The 21955-nt window shown below is 45.8% G+C and overlaps 1 protein-coding gene across 2 annotated transcripts; it reads right to left on the reverse strand.

Moving 5' to 3' along the window:
* Positions 1 to 12548: 12548 nt before the first annotated feature.
* Positions 12549 to 21736, reverse strand: LOC100193644 (exostosin-like protein). 2 transcript variants are annotated; one of them, XM_008682952.4, is made up of 5 exons: positions 21205 to 21736; positions 14586 to 14872; positions 13747 to 13979; positions 13461 to 13618; positions 12549 to 13136 (listed from the first exon to the last, which is right to left on the reverse strand). In XM_008682952.4, the coding sequence occupies exons 1-5, from the start codon at positions 21634 to 21636 to the stop codon at positions 13041 to 13043; spliced, it is 1206 nt and encodes a 401-aa protein (XP_008681174.1). In that variant the 5' UTR covers positions 21637 to 21736; the 3' UTR covers positions 12549 to 13040. The 2 variants fall into 2 exon arrangements, with proteins under 2 accessions (XP_008681174.1, NP_001132213.1); NM_001138741.1 differs by having other exon boundaries at positions 12757 to 13142; positions 21205 to 21724.
* Between the last annotated feature and the right edge of the window lie 219 nt (positions 21737 to 21955).

A 21955-nucleotide genomic window follows, 5' to 3' on the forward strand; every position in this document is an offset into this window, starting at 1 on the left:
CCACTGTAATTTTTACAGAATTTTTGGAAGAATTTAAATCACTGTTATAGTTTAAACCCACTCAAAAATCCTAAATAGAAAATAAAAAGAGGAATTAATGGTGGAGACTAATGTTACCCTAACCAGACCAGCAAAACCCCTTGATTGCCTACTAAAACATTTGAGAGGCAATCCAAGTCTTGATCCATTATGCTTATCACTAGGCAAAACCTCAAACCTAAATTGATAAGCCTAAAACCGTAAGAGCCTATTATAACAAGGAAACCCTAAGTGGTTAACTAACTTAGTTTTTCTGCACTAAGGCATAATTGTTATTAAATTCTACATATCATAGCATACATATATCTTATTCATTGCATTCGATAGATAGTAACCTCGCGGACGGAGAGTACATCCTCGTGCCAGAGCAAGGAGTTGCTCAGGAGGTAGCCCCGGATCCAGCACCAGAGCCTGCCCTAGAGGATCTGCCTGTCTTAGCTTTGGAAGGCAAGCCCTGGTTTTATGCATAACCTATTTATTATGCTATTTTACTACATCTGATGATTGTAGGATTGAATGTGCACTTAAGTGTAGGAGTTGTTTGAAACCCTAGTTGCATGATCTCAGGAATCCTTTTGAAATGGATACTAGTATGCTAGGTCGAGTAGCTGCTTACTAATTAGGGATCTCGGTAGAAGTCGAGTGATTTTTCCAGCACTCGCGTGAGGCCAGGAATTGGTTGTATCCACGTTCATAGCATAATGATGTTGATCTGCGGACAACAATCCATGGGGATTGATTGTCTACGAGGTGGAAATTGGAATAAGGATTAAGGTGTGGTACCGTGAGTCAAGCGTTTGAACGTACTAAACATATGCCGAGAAATATGGTAAATTGGTAAGCCTAGTACCTAAGTGAACCTGGCAACCGATATATCCCCTCACGCGACCTGAGACGTAGTCTCCCATTCCGGTTATGGTGGGTACAAGTGCGGTCACTGCACGACGGCAGTCGGGGTCAGTGAGGCATTGTACGCCAAGGCGGTGAGCCCTGATCTGCTGACGGGGAATCGATGGGGACAGTTGATGTGTGTGGGGACGGAGTGCCTCGCCACGTTGTGTGTTTAGGTTTACCTGCAAGGTTTAAAAACTCGATTCGGATCGTCTGCTTCTCGCAGCTAATGAGACTTCTTGATCCATGCTGCTACATTGAGTAACAAGTGGAAATGAGATGACTTGGCAAAAGTTGTTGATTGCTAAATGTTTGATACCATGTATGATTAGATAGGTATACATTTAGTCTTAAGAGAGTCACACTAAAACTTGAAAAAGCTAAAACTTGATTTTTAGACTTAGCTAGTGCTTTTGGCAACCAAACCCCCCAGCCAAACAACTGCATGTCTAGAGGTAGAGGAGTAGACTCCTCACACCGGGTAAGTCTAGCTGAGTATTAGTATACTCAGCCTTGCTTGTGGCATAATTTTACAGGTTCCCTGGAGGACATGGTTGCTGGAGTGACTTGGCCGTCCATCTTGCCACCGGTTGAACAGTCGAGTGGGACCCTACCTCGGCTGAGGAGGAGCACGAGGAGTGATGGGACAGGCTTCCCCATCTCTCTGTTTATTTATCGTTAGTTTTATTCCGCTGCATTCCGAACAATGATGACTACTTTTGCGAAAACTCTGATGATGATGTAATAAGTTTAATACTCCTTAATGTATGGTTTTATGCTTTATTGTATTTGCTATGTGCCTCACCATCGAGTGAGTACGTGGTACTTGATCCTGTCAGTGGCCTCATCGGACTAGATCCAAGGGATTGACGTGTTATTCCCATTTAAGTGTGGTCTAGCCTCTAAGGCGGGACTTAGGCACTTAAGTTGGAATAATTCGGGCAGTTCTGCCACAAATAGCTTCGGCGAGCCACTCTCCAGCTGCATGGGCCTTGCCACCACCACCACGGTCATGGCTCCAACTTCGTCCCACAACCAATAGCTTGAAGGGCATCGCCAAATTCAACAACAACGCGATGCAAGGGAAGAATCCAAAGCCCGAACAGTTAACAACATTGTACCAGAATCAAGGCAAATTTACTGAAGCAGCAGAGGGGTTGGATCAAAAAACTTTCATACACACCTAATGTAATTATTATTTCTCTTGATTTCATGTTTTGCCTCAAAGACAATTTGAGAAGGTACAACCTTCGGCATGTTGTAATAAATATGGAGTTACACCATCGAGTGTAACAGAAAGGGTGAAAAAGCTCCAAAGTCGTTCCTACGGGGATGCAGAGCTAAAATACCACCTAAGTAAATGGTGAAGAAGCTCCAAAGTCATTTCTACGGGATGTAGAGCTAAAATACCATCGGTCCTACGGGCATGCAGAGCTAAAATACCACATAAGTATAAGGTGAAAAAGCTCCAAAGTCATTCCTACGAGATTGCAGAGCTAAAATACCACCTAAGTAAAAGGTGAAGAAGCTCCAAAGTCGTTCCTACAGGAATGCAGAGCTAAAATACCACCTAAGTAAAAGGTGAAGAAGCTCCAAAGTCATTCCTAAGGGGATGAAAAGCTTAGCTCCAAAGTCGTTCCTACGGGGATGCAGAGCTTAAATTTCACCTAAGTAAAAGGTGAAGAGACTCCAAAGTCGTTCATAAGGGGATACAGAGTCTTACTATTACGAAGTGTTTGTTTATTAACATTTCTTGCATCATATTGTCACATCATGCTGCATAACATCGCATCATTCATTATCTTACATCGTCCAAAATAGTGAAAAAAGAAGGGAAATTGTTCCTTCGACTACAATGGCTAACTCATGAGGTCAAGTGTATCTTTGATAAAGAATTATGAAAGGATGCTTCAACGATACCCGTTGCTATTAAACGGTAAAGAATCCCCGCATACAAGACCTACAACAAGGCTTTCGGGATTATTTTTGTACTTCAGCAACGGTATTTCTTATGCAAGACCTACGTCAAGACCTTCGAATTTGATAATGTCGCTTCGACGAAAAAGGGATCTTTCTTTATGAAGCATGAAAAGAAGGGAAGGTGTTTTTCCGTCTTTGGCTCAAAAACGGTACGTATGACAATTTTATGCTCCACAAAGAAATATATTACATCATGAGATATATAGTTGGCAATTGTTTATTATATAAGAAAACAACATACAAAAATTCTACAAGTGTTTTTATACATAGGCTAATCATCCTCCTTCAGGACCCTCTCATGAGCTTGGTTAGAACTTAGAAGTCTATCCACAACTTCGTCGATTGTTGCATTTGCTATTCTGATTTCATCAAGAGTGCCCTTCAGGGCTAGATTGGCGTCAGGATTGTATGGCTCTCGAGGAGACAGCTCAGTTACACCAAATTACAAACTTCTGTCAGATACGAAGCTAACATATTTACGAAGCTAAAAAAATAACAAACGTACCTATACGTCTTTCGCACTCAGCGGCCTCTTCAGCTTTTCTTGCCTCTTCTAAGACAAGATGAGACTCTTCTTCATTTTGCCTGATGGCTTCGTCTGCCATCTCTCGACCGCCATTCATCCACACTTCGGAATGAATTTTCCGCTAAGGGTGATTGCTTCGGTTGATGGCTCCTTGATGTCAGTCGCTGAAACTGAGAAGTCAGGCTAAATTACAGCCTTGGCATGTTCAGAGCTCAAGCGCCAACGGTACCAAATGAGATTGTTATTGAAGCCATGATCAATGGACTTCGTCCAGGACCAACAGAGCATATTTTGCCAGGAAGCCCCACAAACCCGAGAGAAGTTTCTACAGAAGATGGATGAGTACAACAAAGCCGACAATGATTTCTGACAAAGCAAGGACGAAGCTTACATATAATCTGAGATGGCCAGGGGCTTCGAAGGAATGCTCCACCCAAGGCATGTCAGGACGATACACAATCCCAGCCAAAGTGAAGACAGAGGCAATCACAACCAAGGGCATCAATATAGTTTCCAGTCATCTGGGACGCAGCAAAGCTCCTTCAGACCATCAGCCCCAAGAGGCAGAGGGGGACGAAGCTTTGGAGGAAGATTCAGCTCACAACCAAGAAGATTGTTTTGTTTGTTCTATGGAGAAGATAAGGGGCACACAACTAGGACATTCCAAGTAACAATACAGAAGCAAAAGGAGATAGCTGAGGCCGAAGCACGAAAAAATCAGCCGAAGCAAGTCCTAGATACTGCTTCGTGCTATTCCCCATACATTCCTGAGTATGTGAGCAATCAATAGCCATTTTCACAACCGATAGTGTCAATAGCTTCGGTGAGCCACTCTCCAGCTGCATGGGCCTTGCCACCACCACCGGTCATGGCTCCAACTTTGTCCCACAACCAACAGCTTGAAGGGCATCACCAAATTCAACAACAAAGCGATGCAAGGGAAGAGTCCGAAGCCCGAACAGTTAACAACATTGTACCAGAATCAAGGCACATATACTGAAGCAGTAGAGGGGCTAGATCAAAAAACTTTCATACACACCTAATGTAATTTTTATTTCTCTTGATTTCATGTTTTCCTTAAAGATAATTTGAGAAGGTACAACCTTCGACATGTTGTAATAAATCTGGAGTTACACCATCGAGTGTAGCAGAAAGGGTGAAAAAGCTCCAAAGTCGTTCCTACGGGGATGCGGAGCTAAAATACCACCTAAGTAAAAGGTGAAGAAGCTCCAAAGTCGTTCCTACGGGATGCAGGGCTAAAATACCACCTAAGTAAAAGGTGAAGAAGCTCCAAAGTCGGTCCTATGGGCATGAAGAGCTAAAATACCACATAAGTAAAAGGTGAAGAAGCTCCAAAGTCATTCCTACGGGAATACAGAGCTAAAATACCACCTAAGTAAAAGGTGAAGAAGCTCCAAAGTCATTCCTACGGGAATGCAGAGCTAAAATACCACCTAAGTAAAAGGTGAAGAAGCTCCAAAGTCGTTCCTAAGGGGATGCAGAGCTTAGCTCCAAAGTCATTCCTACGGGGATGCAGAGCTTAAATGCCACCTAAGAAAAGGTGAAGAGACTCTAAAGTCGTTCCTAAGGGGATGCAAAGCCTTACTATTACGAAGTGTTTGTTTATTAACATTTCTTGCATCATATCATCGCATCATGCTGCATAACATCGCATCATTCATCATCTTACATCGTCCAAAATAGTGGAAAAAGAAGGGAAATTGCTCCTTCGACCACAATGGCTAACTCACGAGGTCAAGCATATCTTTGATAAAGAATTATGAAAGGATGCTTCCACGATACCGGTTGCTATTAAACGGTGAAGAATCCCCGCATACAAGACCTACAGCAAGGCTTTCGAGATTATTTTTGTACTTCGGTTATGGTATTTCTTATGCAAGACCTACGTCAAGACCTTCGAATTTGATAATGCCGCGTCGGCGAAAAAGGGATCTTTCTTTATGAAGCATGAAAAGAAGGGAATGTGTTTTTTCGTCTTCGGCTCAAAAATGGTACGTATGACAGTTTCATGCTCCACAAATAAATATATTACATCATGAGATATATTGTTGGCAATTGTTTTTTATATAAGAAAACAACATGCAAAAATTCGACAAGTGTTTTTATACATAGCCTAATCATCATCCTTTAGAACACTCTCAGCAGCTTCATTTAGAAGTCTATCCACAACTTTGTCGATTGCTGCATTTGCTATTCTGATTTCATCAAGTGTTCGCTTGAGGGCTGGATCGACGTCAGGATTGTATGGCTCCGGAGGAGGAGATAGCTCAGCTACACCAAATTACAAACTTCTGTTAGATACAAAGCTAACATATTTACGAAGCTAAAAAATAACAAACATACATATACGTCTTTCGCACTCAGCGGCCTCTTCAACTTTTCTTGCCTCTTCTAAGACAAGATGAGACTCTTCTTCGTTTCGCTTGATGGCTTCGTCTGTCATCTCTCGACCGCCATTCATCCACGCTTTGGAATAGAATTTTCCACTAAGGGTGATAGCTTCGGCTAACGGCTCCTTGATGTTAGTCACTAAAACTGAGAAGTCAGGCTAAATTACAGCCTTGGCATGTTCACAGCCATCATTCTCTAGTAGTGATATAGCCCCCCGAGCCCCTACGCATGCGAAAAAATCCCCCCTGCAAGTTAGGACTTCGTCAAATGCTTTGACTTCGCCCTCAATCCACTTGATTACACCCTCAGGATCACCACGAATGAAATTTTGCTCAGCTGACAATGCACCAACACTAACAAAAGCATTTTACAACTTGTTTGAGCATTGCATAGCAACGTTATAGCACTCCTCCTTCGCCTGACAAAGCTTCTCAACGTTCTTCTGAACCCTCAACCGTTCGATATCGGATAACTCACGTTTTGATTGCTCGACGTTGAAGTTTTCTGTAACTTCATCAAGCTTTGGTTGATTTTGTCTCTTTTATGTTTATACTGTTGATGAGCTTTGGCTTCATCTATGTTATGGATGGCCTTTGAATCTATCCAGTTCCATTCGGCCCTTCTAGCAGCCTCTTGACTTCCATGCACAACAATAAGACCTTGGTCAAATGGTATCTTCATGCACAGATATGTTGGATGGAGTATTGCTTTGAAGGCATTCAGTGTCCCTCGACCAATGATTGTATGGTAAGGATAGTCCATATCGACAATGTCAAATACAACTTGTTCTGTTATTGTGTTCTGAACATAACCGAAGGTGATTGGCATTGTTATCTTTTCAAGTGCCACTATCTGCCCTCCACCGAAATCACACAAGGGGTGTGTTGCATCATGTATCTTGTCATCCTGATCTTGCATCTGCCTGAAGGCTTTTGCGAAGATGATATCTACTGCACTCCCTGTGTCTACAAGGACATTGTGAACCAGAAACCCTTTGATAACACAAGATATGACCATTGCATCATTATGGGGGTAGTCCTTGAGCTGAAAGTCTTCCTAGGAGAATGTGATTGGTACATGAGACCACTTGGATTTGATGAAGAGTCCTTGCACTACAACATGTTGTACCCATCTCGGTGCTTCCTTCTTCTGCTTCTTATTGTCTGGTTTAGAACTTGAGCCGCCTGTGATTGGAAGTGAAAGTCGCCTAGAGGGGGTGAATAGGCGAAACCTAAAATTTATAAACTTAAACTTGCACTAAGGTCGGGGTTAGCATTAGAATTAAATTGGAGTGCGGAAGATAGTTCTCCTTGCTTAAAGTTGCTCAATCAATGCGGATGTCCTTTGAGAGCAAACTCAAATCAATATGAGCAAGGTGACTTTTAGAGAGGGAAAAACAAATCAAGTGAAGATCGACAATTGAATACGGTGATTTGTTTTACCGAGGTTCGGTTCCAAAGAACCTAGTCCCCGTTGAGGAGGCCACAAAGGTCAGGTCTATTTCAACCCTTTCCCTCTCTCAAACGGTCACTTAGACCGGATGAGCTTTCTCCTTAATCACTTGGGTCACTAAGACCCTGCAAGGATCACCACACACTTAGGTGTCTCTTGCTAGCTTTACAAAGAACTTTAGAGAAATAAGAATGGGAAGGAGAAAGCAATCCAAGCAACAAGAGCAACAAAAGAACACAAATAATCCTCTCACAAGTCTCTAAGCACTAGAGTTGATTTTGGGAGCTTGGAGTGGATGGAATGCTTTGATTGTGTCTTGGAGTGTTTTACTTTGCTCTTGCAATGAATGTGGAGTTTAGAATACTTGGATGCCATTGAAGGAGGTGGTTGGGGGTATTTATAGCCTCCAACCACTTCCTAGTCGTTGGCTGAGTTTGCTGGCGATGGGCACATCGGACAGTCCGGTGGTGCACCGGACAGACACTGTTCACTGTCTGGTGCGTGCCACGTCTGCACGCCAGTTGGGGTTTGGAGCGGTTGACCGTTGGAACTCTTTGTCTTGTAGCTGCACCAGACAGTCTGGTGGCACACCGGACATGTCCGGTGTGTTCTGACTTTCTGCTCTGACTTCTGACTTGCATTGTTCCCTTTTGCAGTCGACCGTTGGTGCCAGGTTGCCGTTGCTTTGTTGGCTCACCGGACATATCCGGTGTACACAGGACAGTCCGGTGAATTATAGCGGAGTGCCCCTTGGAAATTCCCGAGAGTGAGTTGTTCGAGTGCTGCTCGGCCTGGTGCACCGGATACTGTCCGGTGCGCCACTGGCAGCACACTCTCAAGTCCTTTGCTCCAAATTTGTTTGAGTCACCAACTTAAATTCTTTCTTGGTTTGTGTTGAACCTTATGCACCTGAGATAAATGACATCTAGGCAAAACTAGTTAGTCCATGTGGTTTGTGATGGACGTCAACCACCAAAATCGATTATAGGAAATGATTAAGCCCATTTCCCTTTCAAGAAGCACCAGCTTCGTAGCCGAAGGTGTCACAACTTGGTCACCTTGCGAAGCCATTGTCGTGGTCGTGGAAGTGAGTTCACTGGAGGTGAGTGCCAATGTTGATCACTTGTTTTCAAATGTTGTGGATCAAGAACAAGGCAACACAATTGTTAAGGATTAAGGACCTTCGTCCTGCGAAGCATTATCTCCTTTTGGATATAATGATCTTCAGACGAAGGTCATAAAGGACACACCGTCATTATTTATGAAAATAAGAATGCATAGAGATAATATATGTAATCCATTCATTCATATACGTACTTCATGACATACACAAGAACATTAACAGAATTTATATTACATTGATACCTTTGGCATGTTCGAAGGTGTTGACGCTAGAGCAATTACAATCCAGCGTGAACAGTACGGGGTTACTGTTCACCTATTTATAGGCGCGGGACGTAGCCCGGGTGAAAATACATTTGTGACCTCAATTTGAATACATAATCGTAACATAAGTCATCAGGGATTAACTGGTCTTTTCCTCTTCGGTTCAGCATCATGCTTGACCTTCGTCGCCACCTTAAGCCAAAGTTGTCGTCCTTCGGTGGTAGCTTCGGTATTCGTCATTATAGCTCTCAGATGGTATCTTCGTCTTGAGGACCTTCGATAGAGAGGATCCTCAACATCACTTTGTCAGTGATACCTTTGTCTTGAGGACCTTCGGTGGAAAAGAAGACCCCCAACACTTTAATTCTTCAAAAAAATTGACATGCTTAATCTCACTTAAACTCTTTACCTTTCTCCAACTGTGAAGTAAGGGGTTTCACTATCTTGGAGAAGCCTTCGATGAATCTTCGATAGTATCCTGCTAATCCAACAAAACTTCTGATCTTGGATACATCTGTTGGTTGCTTCCAATTTAATATTTCACTTATTTTACCAGGGTCTACCTTGATTTCTCCATTTGTGATAATATGTCCTAGGAAAGCGACTTCCTTCAGCCAAAAATCACACTTTGAGAATTTTGCATACAACTGGTTGTCACGAAGCTTTTGTAGAACTAGTATCAGATGATTTTCATGTGTTTCTTCGTTCTGAGACTATACTAGTATATCATCATTGAATACAACCACAAACTGGTCGAGATACTCCATGAATAATTTATTCATCAAGTTCATAAAGTAAGCCGGTGCATTAGTTAATCCAAATAACATGACCAAAAACTCATATAATCCATATCTTGTAGTGAAGGCTATCTTAGGTACATCTTCAGTTCGAATCTTCAACTGATGATACCCTGATCTTAGATCTATTTTTGAGAATATTTTAGCTCCTCTCATCTGATCAAACAAATCTTCAATCTGAGGTAACGGGTATTTGTTCTTAATTGTCACTTCATTCAAGTTTCTATAGTCGACACACAATCTTCTTGAACCATCTTTCTTTTTCACAAATAGAACTGGGGCTCCCCAAGGAGGCGAACTTGGGCGGATAAAACCTTTTTCTAATAACTCTTCTATTTGTTTCTTTAGTTCTACTAAGTCCTTGACATCCATTCTATAAGGTCTTTTTGAAATAGGTGCAGTTCTGGGTAATAATTCAATAGAGAACTCTATATCACGATCAGGTGGCATACCTGGTAATTCTTCCGAAAATACGTCTGGGTATTCACACACTATTCTATTGTTTTCCAAAGATTTCTCCTCCAAATGATTTACCATGGCTTCTGCTTCTGCTGGCATACTAACATTGACTTCAATTTTCTCTCCTTGCGAACTTGTTAATGTAACCATTCTCTTAGCACAAGATATAACTCTGTCATACTTGGTTAAGTAATCTATTCCAAGTATCACATCGATTCCACTCATTCCAATATTACCAGCTCTACTAGAAAGCGTATTCCTCTAATCTCAAGCTTAGTTTGAGGGCATGAGTGAGTGGCTCTAAGTTCACCTCCTGGTGATCTAATTAATAGTTTCCTCTTCAAACGATAGTTTGATATATTATGTTTTTCCACAAATGACTTTGTTACGAAAGAGTGAGATGCTCCAGAATCAAATAAAACTGATGCATGTATGTAGTTAATAGGAAACATACCATACACCACATCGGCATCCTCTGAAATTGTTTCTGCTGTCACATGATTAATTCTTCCCTTACTCTGGTTATGCGGAGTCTTGTTCTGTGCAGTACCACGAGTAGGTGTATTCTGATCAACTCTTTGACTGTTGTTCCTCTAGGGTGTCTGTGGGTTGCGCTTTGGGCAATTGTTGCCATAATGACCAATTTCTCCACACTTGAAACATCCACTAGGCTGAACTGGGGTAGTTGTATTGTTATTTTTGGCCGGTGTGTTTACGACGCTTCCTTGACGATTCTGCTGGTAACCACTAGACCTTTGACCGGTCTGAGAGCTGTTCCTCGGTTGGTTCTGATATTGGTTGCTTCTCTGACCTTGTTGTCCAGAGCGTTGCATTTGATAATTGTTATTTCCACTCTGATTTACAGAGCGAAATAGAGAACCTTGAGAGTTGTGTTGTCGGGTGTTTCTGCTAAACTGTCCCTAAAATTTCCTCTTATGGTGTGACAATTCCCTTCTTTTGTTTTCGAGGCCAATCGCCTTGTTAAACAGAGTCTGAAAATTCGGGAAACTATGGATTTGCAGCTGATAGTTCAAAGGTCCAATCAAGCCTTCTAAGAACCACTCTTTGCGCTTCTCATTTGTGTCAACTTCCTCCGGTGCATAGCGAGAAAGTTGGGTGAAACGATCCCGGTATTCACTAACTGACATACCTCTTGAGTGAGGGATAAGAATTCTTTCTTCTTAAGTTTCATTATTCCCGAGGGAATATGATGAGCACGAAAGTTCTCCAGAAATTCCTGCCAGGTTATCGCATCTGCATTTGCGTGTGCCGCAGTGAAGGCATCCCACCAGTCGGACGTGACGCCTTCAAGTCTTTCAGAAGCATACAAGACCTTCTCTCGGTCATTGCATTGTGTAATGTCTAGCTTCTTTCATATGACCTTAAGCCAGTCATCAGCATCCAAGGGATCAACCGAGTGAGAAAAAGCAGAGGGATGATGGCTCATCAAATCTCTATGCTTGTCCTGAGCTTGGGGTGCATTTTGATGTTGGGGATTCTATTGGTTCTGTTGGATTTGATGTACTAAGGCAGTGAGGCCTTGGAGAAGTTGCATCTGCGCATCAATAAACTGCTCCATTGTTTGGTTGGGTGGTGGTGGTTGTAACTGTAGACCAGAACGTTAATTTTGTGTCTGTCTGGGACCTGAGCGAGTGTTCACCATCTGGTTGGTTAGAAAGTGCATTCCTTAGATAAGTGAAGAGTAGAGAAAGATTCTAGGGGAATATTTTTTAACTAAAGTTAAGCTTATTTGTTTATTTTAAATGTACTTATGGCCATCATTCCATAATACCATTGCACTCAAGCAAAAATCCTAATCAAACATTATGCAAACATCACCATCACATATTACATTATGACTCATAAAACTCTAAAGTAATCTAGTAATAGATCCTGGGGCTCCATAGCGAATCCTCTTGCGGCGCAAAGACAGCTATGACAGGGACTTGGACTTCGGGTGGATTTATTTCTTCGTTGAGCTTTGAGGGCTGCAATCCTTGCATATGCTCTATTAGGGATTGAGAAACCAGGTACTAGTTTGTGAGCAAACCATTTTGGCAGCATTCATTTTTCCATATCAACCCTAATCCATCTCCCCCCCCCCCCCCCCCACATACACATAAACAAGACTCAACCTACGAAAGATTAGACATTGTCCGAGTCGACCTTACAGGGTGTTTGTTTGGATTATAATCTGACTAGATTGTAATCCCAAACAAACACCCCCTTAAACTAGTTTAGATAATCTAGTATTGAGCTCAATCCACATGTATTGAGGTGGAACTTAAACTAATTTACACCTCAGGCCTTGTTCGTTTTGTCGTTAATCCATGTGGATTGGGTGGTATTGAGTCGGTTTAAATCTATAGCAAATCAAAATCCATCCGAATACACATCAATCAACATGGAATTAAAATAACCGAACAAGGCCTCAATCTACCTCAACACACGTGGATTATACTAGAGTACCAAAACAACGCCTTAGGACTTAAAAAGCTACTCAAACCAACTAATCAGATCACCTAACCAACTTATATAGAGGCCCTTTTGTGTGCACACACGCCAAAAGGTCGAAATTGGCTTCTTTTTTACTTGAAACTTCAAGGAGACCGAAAATCAAATGATTGTTTTTTGTCACAACTCACAGTTACATGTTCTGTCAGAAGAAAATGGACTATGTTTCACATCAATAATATTGTACATTACTTACATGCCTGAAACCATTGAACAGAAAAAAATTACGCGAGAAAATACATGCAATCAACCAAGCAGATCCACGGAATATAAGTAATATCTAGAGGGAAAGATTGCAATATGGGAAAGCTAACTATTGTTAAAAGAATCAAGTAATCCATCAATTAACCAGGACTACAGTTTTGCCATATATGCTGAACAACGGTCAACTCTTCGATGGAAATGCTCTCCATTGCACCATGCATAGCTAACATTATATTCAATAATCATCCATCTGGTGATTCAAAGAACAAAGAACCAGAAGCCCATTTTCAAGGCAGTAACAGCAGGCTATCAGACTTTGTAGTATCTTTCCGATGGATCAGTCATTTAGGTTAGAAATCAAAACTCAGAGGCTGAGAAGCTTAGTACTTTATTACATTATGCCGCAGCCACAGTTCATACATAATCATGTGGAATGCATCGTAGGATACAGGAGGTGAATGCCACACAAAGTGTTTCTGCACCTGTATTGTAACTTGTTAGCGCAGAATTAAGCTGTAATTTAGTTAGGAATCTATTAATCTCAAACTGACATTTCAGAGCACTATAGCAAAAACAATTGCCAAAGCAAATGATTCACTTCTTACACGAATACACTTCAGAGTAGCTAATTTTCTACTGTCATATTATTGCTATTTTGACATATCATAGATAATCTTCCTATTACAGTCTAATTTAATATTTGAAATCTCAATGTTACCAAGTGTAACTGGCCCTACTTTTTTGTAGAACAGTGAATGCAAAGAACATAGAAAGAGTACAGGTGTTCAGAATAAACAAACCTGAACTAGAGATTTATGCAATGAAACAAACTCCTCCTGTGATATAGATTTCAAGATATTCTTCAGTTGATATACATCTCTCTCCCTAAGTATAACCGCAAACTTTCTCCAGTCAAGGGCGTCATTGAAAGGCAGGTCATAGTAATCTGACAGAATAACTAAAAGGATATAGAAGAATATGTATCAGAACAATGTAATCAGGAAGAAACTAAATTACTATGTTCCCATAAAATGGTAATGCAACAATTTAGGTGTATTGCCAAAGTGTATAAGCAGAAATACTAACCAGGAACACAACCATAGTGTATTGAATCAGATATACGGGCACTGTTAACTTGAGAGCCGCCAGGACAGATACAGAACTTGGTACGGTAAAACTGCTTCTGATAAACTAGCTCTCCAATAGCTCTACTGATCCGGTTGTTGCTGATAGCAAGCTCTGTGTCATTCTCCCAAACTCGTGCTAGGATAACCCTTATTTTGGAATTGCGATGGCCAGCCCAAAAGCCAAGAGTTGTCCTGATTGAATTAAAAAACAATAATAAAATATAATTAGTAATAGGCTATTAGGCTAAGACCAAATATAGTTTATGATGTAGTCCCTTCAGTTCTTTTTCTGAGGTGTATTTTGGTTGGGACACAAGAAACGTGTAAAGCTGAGAGAATGGTAGAATAAAATGGCTTGCCTTGGGAATATAACAGTGACTAGCTGTGTGAATATTTTGTCATAAATGTGATGTCTCAAAGTAAAATTAACGAGAGAAAAAGGAGAGGAGCCATCATTAAACAACACATGCAAGCATTATATTTTAATAAGGTGACAAAAACAAGTTCAGAGCTGCAATCAACTTCCAATTTTCCTATACCTAAGTGATTCATAGCACTAGATTGGAGCAATGGGCAGTGTGGAACCATGTACACTTTAAGGCATAAATGAGGATACAACTCGTTAAGTGTGTTCCACATAGAGTTTGACATTTAAATATTTTTTTCCAATTTTTCTTGGCATTAAAACCTTAGGCACTAGAGCACATGAAGGACCGAGAACACTAATAAAATCTAGAAAAATATTAGGAGAAACATACCAGTTATTCTCCACAGTACTTGTACTAAACAAATACTAACCTGTTCTCAATATCATTTCCTCCTTCAGGTAGGGCAAATGGCTGTAGTACTTGAGGAAGCGCAATATCCTTATGTGGTATAAAGTCAACATTATAGCTTGGCGAACATACAACTCTAATAGAGTTCTTCACCATGAATGGAAGTCCTTCAAATGCTCTCACACCCACATCATGGCAGGTGACAAAGAAGTGGTCTGCTCCTAGTGTCCTGTTCCAGTAAGGATACTTGTTTATCAAACCTTCTACGTAATCCTTAACTATCACCGTCATATTCTCGTATGAAGTACCCTGCAATGTTGAAACACCACACATAAATAAGTAAATAACTACTGTTACAAGGAAACAAGAGCAGAAATAAAAGACATATATAATAAGCATACCAATCATACAAGGCTTCCATAAATTTGAAAATGAAAATTTGACAGGTATCCCAGAGGGAAAAACAAACGAATTGCAATTATTGTGATGCAACATGTTAAAAAAACAAGGATCTTACATTAAAGTGATAATGTTATGGTTACGGATCCTACCAGGGATGGCTCGCAGGGAGTAGGGATGAGGGGATGGAGATGGCTGGGGTTCTCGGCGCCTAGACGCCGTTGCTAGGAGCTTGGGCGCAATCAGAGAAGAGCAAGAGCCCTGGGCGCAGGTAGCAATAATGAATTGCTTCTGCTTGTTCCATTAGATGATCCATTACAGTTATTTATATCCTGGCTATTGCTTATCCGATCAAGGAGATATGGAATCCCTGCTAATTCTAATCCTTATCCAACTACTCCTATTAGATAGGCTTGTGCCACTACCCCGCCTATTAGATCGGCCTTATCTAATCTATCGGCCAATCTGATCCATCCTGGCCGCATGTGGCCTGTGGCCGACGCTTATAGTATGTGCCAACCATAACATCTCTCCCGGCCTGCGCAAACAACTCGTCCTCGAGCTGGAAGTTGAGGTAGAGGCGGCGAAAGTCGTCCATTTCTTCCCAAGTTGCCTCGTCCTGAGAAAGTCCTTGCCACTGTACTACAATGTGTCAGGTGCCCCTCCGAAGGTGTGCCCTCAGGGCCTTGGCTGGTGTAGGCAGGAGGCGGCCGTCCTGAACCGGGGGGAGAGTCGCCAGCTTGGTGGGAGCATCACCCTTGTGGCGCTTCAGCAGCCCCACGTGGAACACGTCGTGGAGACGGGCGCCCTCCGGTAGTTGTAGTCTATAGGCGACCTTCCCGGTACGCTCCAGGATGCGAAAGGGGCCTGCGTAGCGTGGGCCGAGCTTCCCCTTGTCCCTGGCGTCCAAGGAGTGTGTCGTTCGGTGAAGAAGTCGCAGCCACACCCACTCGCCCACCTACAGCTCCAGGTCGCGGTGCGTGGCATCATAGGTCTTCTTGGAGAGCTGCTGCGCTTGGAGAAGGCGTTGGCGAGCCTCTGCCAGCATCTCGTCATGGCTGCATAGGATCTTGTCGGCCGCCTCCGTGCGCGCCGTTCCTGGCTGGTACAGCAGCATGGTTGATGGTGGTCGCCCGTAAACCACCATGAAGGGTGTTGCGCACAAGGCAGAGTGGTACAAGGTGTTGTAGCAATACTCCACCCAGGGCAGCCAATCTAGCCAAGCACGCGGTCGATCTCCTGTCAGACACCGTAAATACATTGCAATGATCTTGTTGACGACCTCGGTTTGGCCATCAGTCTGGGGGTGGAATGTTGTGCTCATGCGCAGCATGACGCCCGCCATCTTGAAGAGGTCGCGCCACACATGTCCTGTGAACACAGGGACCCTGTCGTTGACGATGGAAGAGGGGAACCCGTGTAGCCACACGATGTCGTCGAAGAAGGCACGTGCGACTGATGCTGCGGTGTAGGGATGGCCGAGCGCGATGAAGTGGGCTTACTTGGAGAAGCGATCGACCACTGTGAGGATGATGGACTTCCCGCCCACCTTCGGGAGTCCCTCGATGAAGTCGATGGAGATGTCGGCCTAGACTTGGGACGGCACGTCGAGGGGCTAGAGTAGTCCCGCCGGCCGGAGGGTCTGCGTCTTGTTCCGCTGACATGTGGCGCAGGACCGGACCCAGTCCTGGACCAGTACGCGATCGCCTGGGATGTAGAAGTCGGAGCGTAGGCGGTGAAGCGTCTTCTGGATGCCCTCGTGGCCCGCTGAGTGAGCTAATAGTAGCACCTGGTGGCGCAAGTCGTTGTGGTCCGGTACGAAAATTCGGGCTGCGTGCAGCAGCAGCCCGTCCTCCAGGCGCCATGGGCCAGTGAGCGTGCCCTCCTGAAGGCGTCGAGAGAGGAGTTGCACGTCCGGGGCTTCCTTGGTGGCGATCCGAATGTCGTCGATGAGGGTGAATGACGGCCCGGAGAGCGGAGAGGGCACAGGCGGCTGCCCTGACGTTGTCGCCGGGCGGGCCGTCGCCTAGAAGCTCGGTGTCGCAGCGGGAGAGAGCATCTGCCGCTGTGTTCAGCTTTCCTAGGCGATATTCGACGATGAAGTCGTACCCGAAGAGCTTGCTGATCCACTGGTGTTGGGGCACCGTGGAGAGACACTGTCTAGTAGGTACTTGAGGCTGTAGTGGTCGGTGCGGACGATGAAGGTGCGTCCGCACAAGTAGGGGCGCCAGTGTCGCACAGCTTGCACTAGGACGATCAGCTCCCGCTCGTATGTTGTCAGCTTGAGATGACGAGCAGCGAATAGCCGACTGACGAAAGCGAGGGGTCCAGCGCCTTGGTGGAGTACTGCGCCGAACCCCACGCCCGACGCATCGCAGTCGACCGTGAACGGCTTGTCGAAGTCCGGCATCTGTAGAACAGGACCTATGGTTAGGGTGATTTTCAGCGCCTGGAAGGCCGCCTCGGCGTCGTCATCCCAGGAGAACGCATCGCAGGAGGCGGGTGAGTGGAGTTGCGATGATGCTGAAGTCCCGGATGAACTTCCGGTAGTAGCCTGTGAGACCGAGGAAACCGCGGAGGCCGCGAGCAGCCCGAGGCTCGGCCAAGAGACGATTGCCACGATCCTGTCGGCGTCCATGGCAACGCCAGTCGCCGATATCACGTGCCCGAGGTAGGTCACCGAGGTTGCCCCAAATGAACATTTGGAGCGCTTGAGGTGAAGGCAGTGTGACTTGAGGGCGTGGAGGACGACGCTGAGGTGCTGGAGACGCTCGGCCTAGGTGGTGTTGTACATGAGGATGTCATCAAAAAACACCAACATGAACCTGCGAAGGTAGGGGCACAACACGTCATTCATTAGGGCTTGGAAGGTTGCTGGTGCGTTGGTGAGGCCATCACCAAGAACTCGTAGTGGCCGACGTGTGTACGGAACGTTGTTTTGGCGATGTCGTCGGGGTGCATCCGCACTTGGTGGTAACGAGAGTGCAGATCCATCTTGGTGAAGAAGTGGGCGCCGTGGAGCTCGTCGAGGAGCTCGTCGACCACTGGTATAGAGAACTTGTCCTTAGATGTCTTGGCATTGAGAGCGCGGTAGTCGATGCAGAATCACCAAGTCTTGTCCTCTTTCCGCACCAACAGCACTGGGGCTGAGAATGGTGATGTGCTTGGGCGGATGATGCCATGGGCGAGCATGTCCGTACACTGGCGCTCGAGTTCATCCTTCTGTAGCTGCGGGTACCAGTACGCCGTACTGCGACTAGAGTTGTTCCCGGAAGCAGGTGGATGCGGTGGTCGTAGGGCCGAGCCGGAGGAAGCCCCTGGGGTTCCTGGAAGACCGACTCGAACTACTGGAGGAGTTGGACAGTTGGTCGAGTAGTGGTTGCTCCGGCGCGCCGGTCACTGCATGGGTGACCAGGTCGGTGCCGGCTCCATGCCGGGAGCGGAGCCCCGACCACTGGATGTGTCGGTTGCCCCGGCTGAAGGACATGTGCAGGGCCCTAAAATCCCAGAGGACGAGACCTTGCGTCTGGAGAAACTCGATGCCGAGGATGATGTCAAACTCCTCGAGGTTGATGTCATAGCAGCCAATGTCGAAGGCCTCCTTATCGATGGTGAGGGCCACGTTTCGTGCTATGCCCTGGCATGGCACGCGGTCCCCATTGGCCACCAGTACGCGTAGGGATGGGCGAGGGTCGGCGGTGATGCCGAGTCGAGGTAGGAGGTCGGCGTCGATGAAGTTGGTGGTGGAGCCGGAGTCAAGGAGGGCGATGAGGTTGTGGTCGTGTATAGTAACGGGCAGCAGCATGGTGTGCTTTGTGTGCACGCTTGCGATGGCGTGAAGGGAGACAGTAGGTTGTGCTGCCTCGTCTGCTGGATTCGGTGCTGGTTCGACAGAGGCTACGGTGCTGTCGTCAGGTGCGCCATCGTCGTCGATGTAGTCGGCAGACTCTAGGTAGAAGAGGCGTTGGCAGACATGGCCCCGGGTGTACTGCTCGTCACAGTTGTAGTAGAGCCCCTGGCGACGACGTTCCAGCTGTTCCGCCGGTGACAGACTGTGAAATGTCTGTCCGAGCGCAGCAGCAGTCGCCAGCCCACCTACGCCAGGTGGCTGTGTGGCCGCATGTGCGCCTGCCTGTGCCGCTGGGTGCAGAGGCGGTCGATGGAGTGTTGTCGGTCCTTGGCGTGATGAGGGCTAGGCGCTACGTGTTGCCGACACTAGGACCACTGCGTTTGCGCGTGTTTTGAAGGCGCGCGTGAGGTACATCGCAGGCTACAGGTCCCGTGGCTCCCGAAGCTCGATGTCGATCCGGATGTGATCCGGAAGGCCACCGACGAACAACTCCGCCTTCTGTGCCGTCGTGAGATCGCGGACGTGGCATAGTACGATGTTGAAGCAGTCGACGTAGTCCTACACTGTGGATGTGAATGGAAGGCGCGCCAGCTCGGATAGTCGTGTACCTTGCACGGTTGGGCCGGAAACGGCCCCATGCAGGCATGCCTTCGTCCTGTTCAAGTGTGTAGTACCATGTCTAGTCCGCGCCGGTGAGGTGGTAGGAGGCCAGCTATGTACGACCGAGACCGGCGTCCGCTGACCACGGAAGAACTGCTCACACTGATTGATCCAGTGTAGGGGATCTGTCGTGCCGTCGTAGGTTGGGAAGTCCAATTTGTAGGAACGGGGCGACGTCAGGTTGGAGGCTGGGGTAGGCAGTCTGGCAGGGCCCCTGTGATTAGTGGTCGGCTCCCTATAAAGCAGTATTCCATCGATTCCGCCGTAAAAAACTCCGTTGTGGTTAGGGTTGGTTGGGGCGGTTGTGGTTGGTATTGTTGACATGGTATACTGGGAAGGTTGTGGTTGTGGTAATACATATGGCGGAATTGGTGATGGCGATGGAGGCATGGTCAGGAGGTGTATGGGGACAGGGCTGCTGGTTGTTGGGTTGGTGCTGGGAGTTGGTTGGCTGCTGGAGGCATTAGGGCTGGGGATGGCTACGGTAGGTGGTGCTGTGGTGGCACGAAGGTGTGGGACAGAAAGGTGGTAATGGCCGCCACGGATCTGGTGAGGTCGGTGACTTGTGCGACGAATTCCAGGGTTATGGGCGGCGGGGGTGTGGTGGTTTGGAGGGCCTGGGTTGTGGCGGCTGGTGGTGGTGCAGATGTTCCTAGTGGTGGAGGCGCAGATGTGCCTGATGGCGAGGATGTGGTGGATGGAAGACCTGATATCTCCGATACCAAATTGTTATGGTTATGGATCCTACCAGGGATGGCTCGCAGGGAGTAGGGGTGAGGGGATGGAGATGGTTGGGGTTCTCGGCGCCTGGACGCCGTTGCTAGGAGCTTGGGCGCAATCAGAGAAGAGCAAGAGCCCTGGGCGTAGGTAGCAATAATGAATTGCTTCTGCTTGTTCCATTAGATGGTCCATTACAATTATTTGTATCCTGGCTATTGCTTATCTGATCAAGGAGATATGGAATCCCTGCTAATTCTAATCCTTATCCAACTACTTCTCCTATTAGATAGGCTTGTGCCACTATCCCTCCTATTAGATCGGTCTTATCTAGTCTATCGGCCGATCTGATCCATCCTAGCCGCGTATGGCCTGTGGCCGGCGCTTATAATTTGTGCCGACCATAACAGATAACCTATCAAATCAATCAGCAGCCATAGCCCATAAGGGCACATTAATTAACATATTACAATAACCTATTATAAGAGCAAGTATAATAAGAGGCTATAAGCTAACTAAATGCTGATGTGGAGGAGAGAGGAGAAGCGGCCTGTAAACTTATAGCTGGCTTCGACACAAGAACCTTTGTGAGAGAAATAAGTGGAGTCTTGCATTAATACTGAAGAGTTAACGGGCTAAATGGCAAGCTGTAAGCATCCTTACCACCAATAGTTGGCTCTATTATTAAACTTGGTCTAAGTGCAAGCTCAACTAAAATGAAATTTTCACAAATGCTACTCCCACTGTCAAACTATTAATCATGATTTGTCCAAACCTTAGTGGGAGCATCATAATGCAACCAACCAAGACTGATGATCGTAGCTACACCCCACATTATGCTTACCATAACCAAAAGATTCAGAATAACTTAACTCCCTTGAGGCAATGTGGCATCAGCAAATGGTCACACGGTCCAACCATCGCGGATGTGGCAACATTAATGCAATGCGTCCACCGATGACTAATAGCATCAGTAGTGGTTAGAGTTCGAGAGAGACAGGGGAGGAAGAGACACCTTGCCGCGCATCTTGTGGGGCGAGATGGGCACGAAGAAGAGATGCGCCTGGTCCGGGTCGTCGGTGCGGAACCGGCTCTCTCGGATGTTCTGGAAGAAGTAGCCCTCGCTGGCGTACTTCCCCGTGAGCTTGCGAGGCGTCTGATAGAATGTCTTGGGGTCGCCGTCCGGGTAAATGTACACCTTGAAGCTCCGCTCCATATCCGCGTACCCCGCTGTGAACGCCTCCGGAGAATGGTACACCGACGAGGAGGACTGGAGCCGGAGAAGAGGACGGTACTTGTCGGCGGCGGACGCAAGCGCGGGGTCCGCCGCGGGGCGCAGGGAGCGGAGTGAGAGGAAAGAGATGGAGAAGAGAACAAGCGCGGCGATGAGGAGGAGGGCGCGGGGTAACGGTGAGGACGCGGCGGCGCCCGGGAGGCGGCCGGCCATCGCCGTAGGTGGGCAAGAACTGTAGTGGAGGACTCCCTGGGATGCGGGGTGGATCGAAGGGAACGGAGAATTTGAGGGGTTTTCTGCGAAAATAGACGGGTCGGTCGTTGATTCCTTCTCAGCCGGCTATATGATATTAGCATGTCATATATAGCCAAATAAAAATACAGTAACTCTCCAATAATATACGCTACTACCTTGATTCTCAAATATTTGTCGTCAATTAATTTATTTTAAAACTAAAACGTGACAAAAAAAAGAGTATATATTTAGGTAGTATTAGTTTTAGAGTATGGTGGGACGAAATCGCTATGCTACC

This window comes from Zea mays, chromosome 5 (genome assembly GCF_902167145.1).
Source record: "Zea mays cultivar B73 chromosome 5, Zm-B73-REFERENCE-NAM-5.0, whole genome shotgun sequence".
NCBI lineage: Eukaryota > Viridiplantae > Streptophyta > Magnoliopsida > Poales > Poaceae > Zea > Zea mays.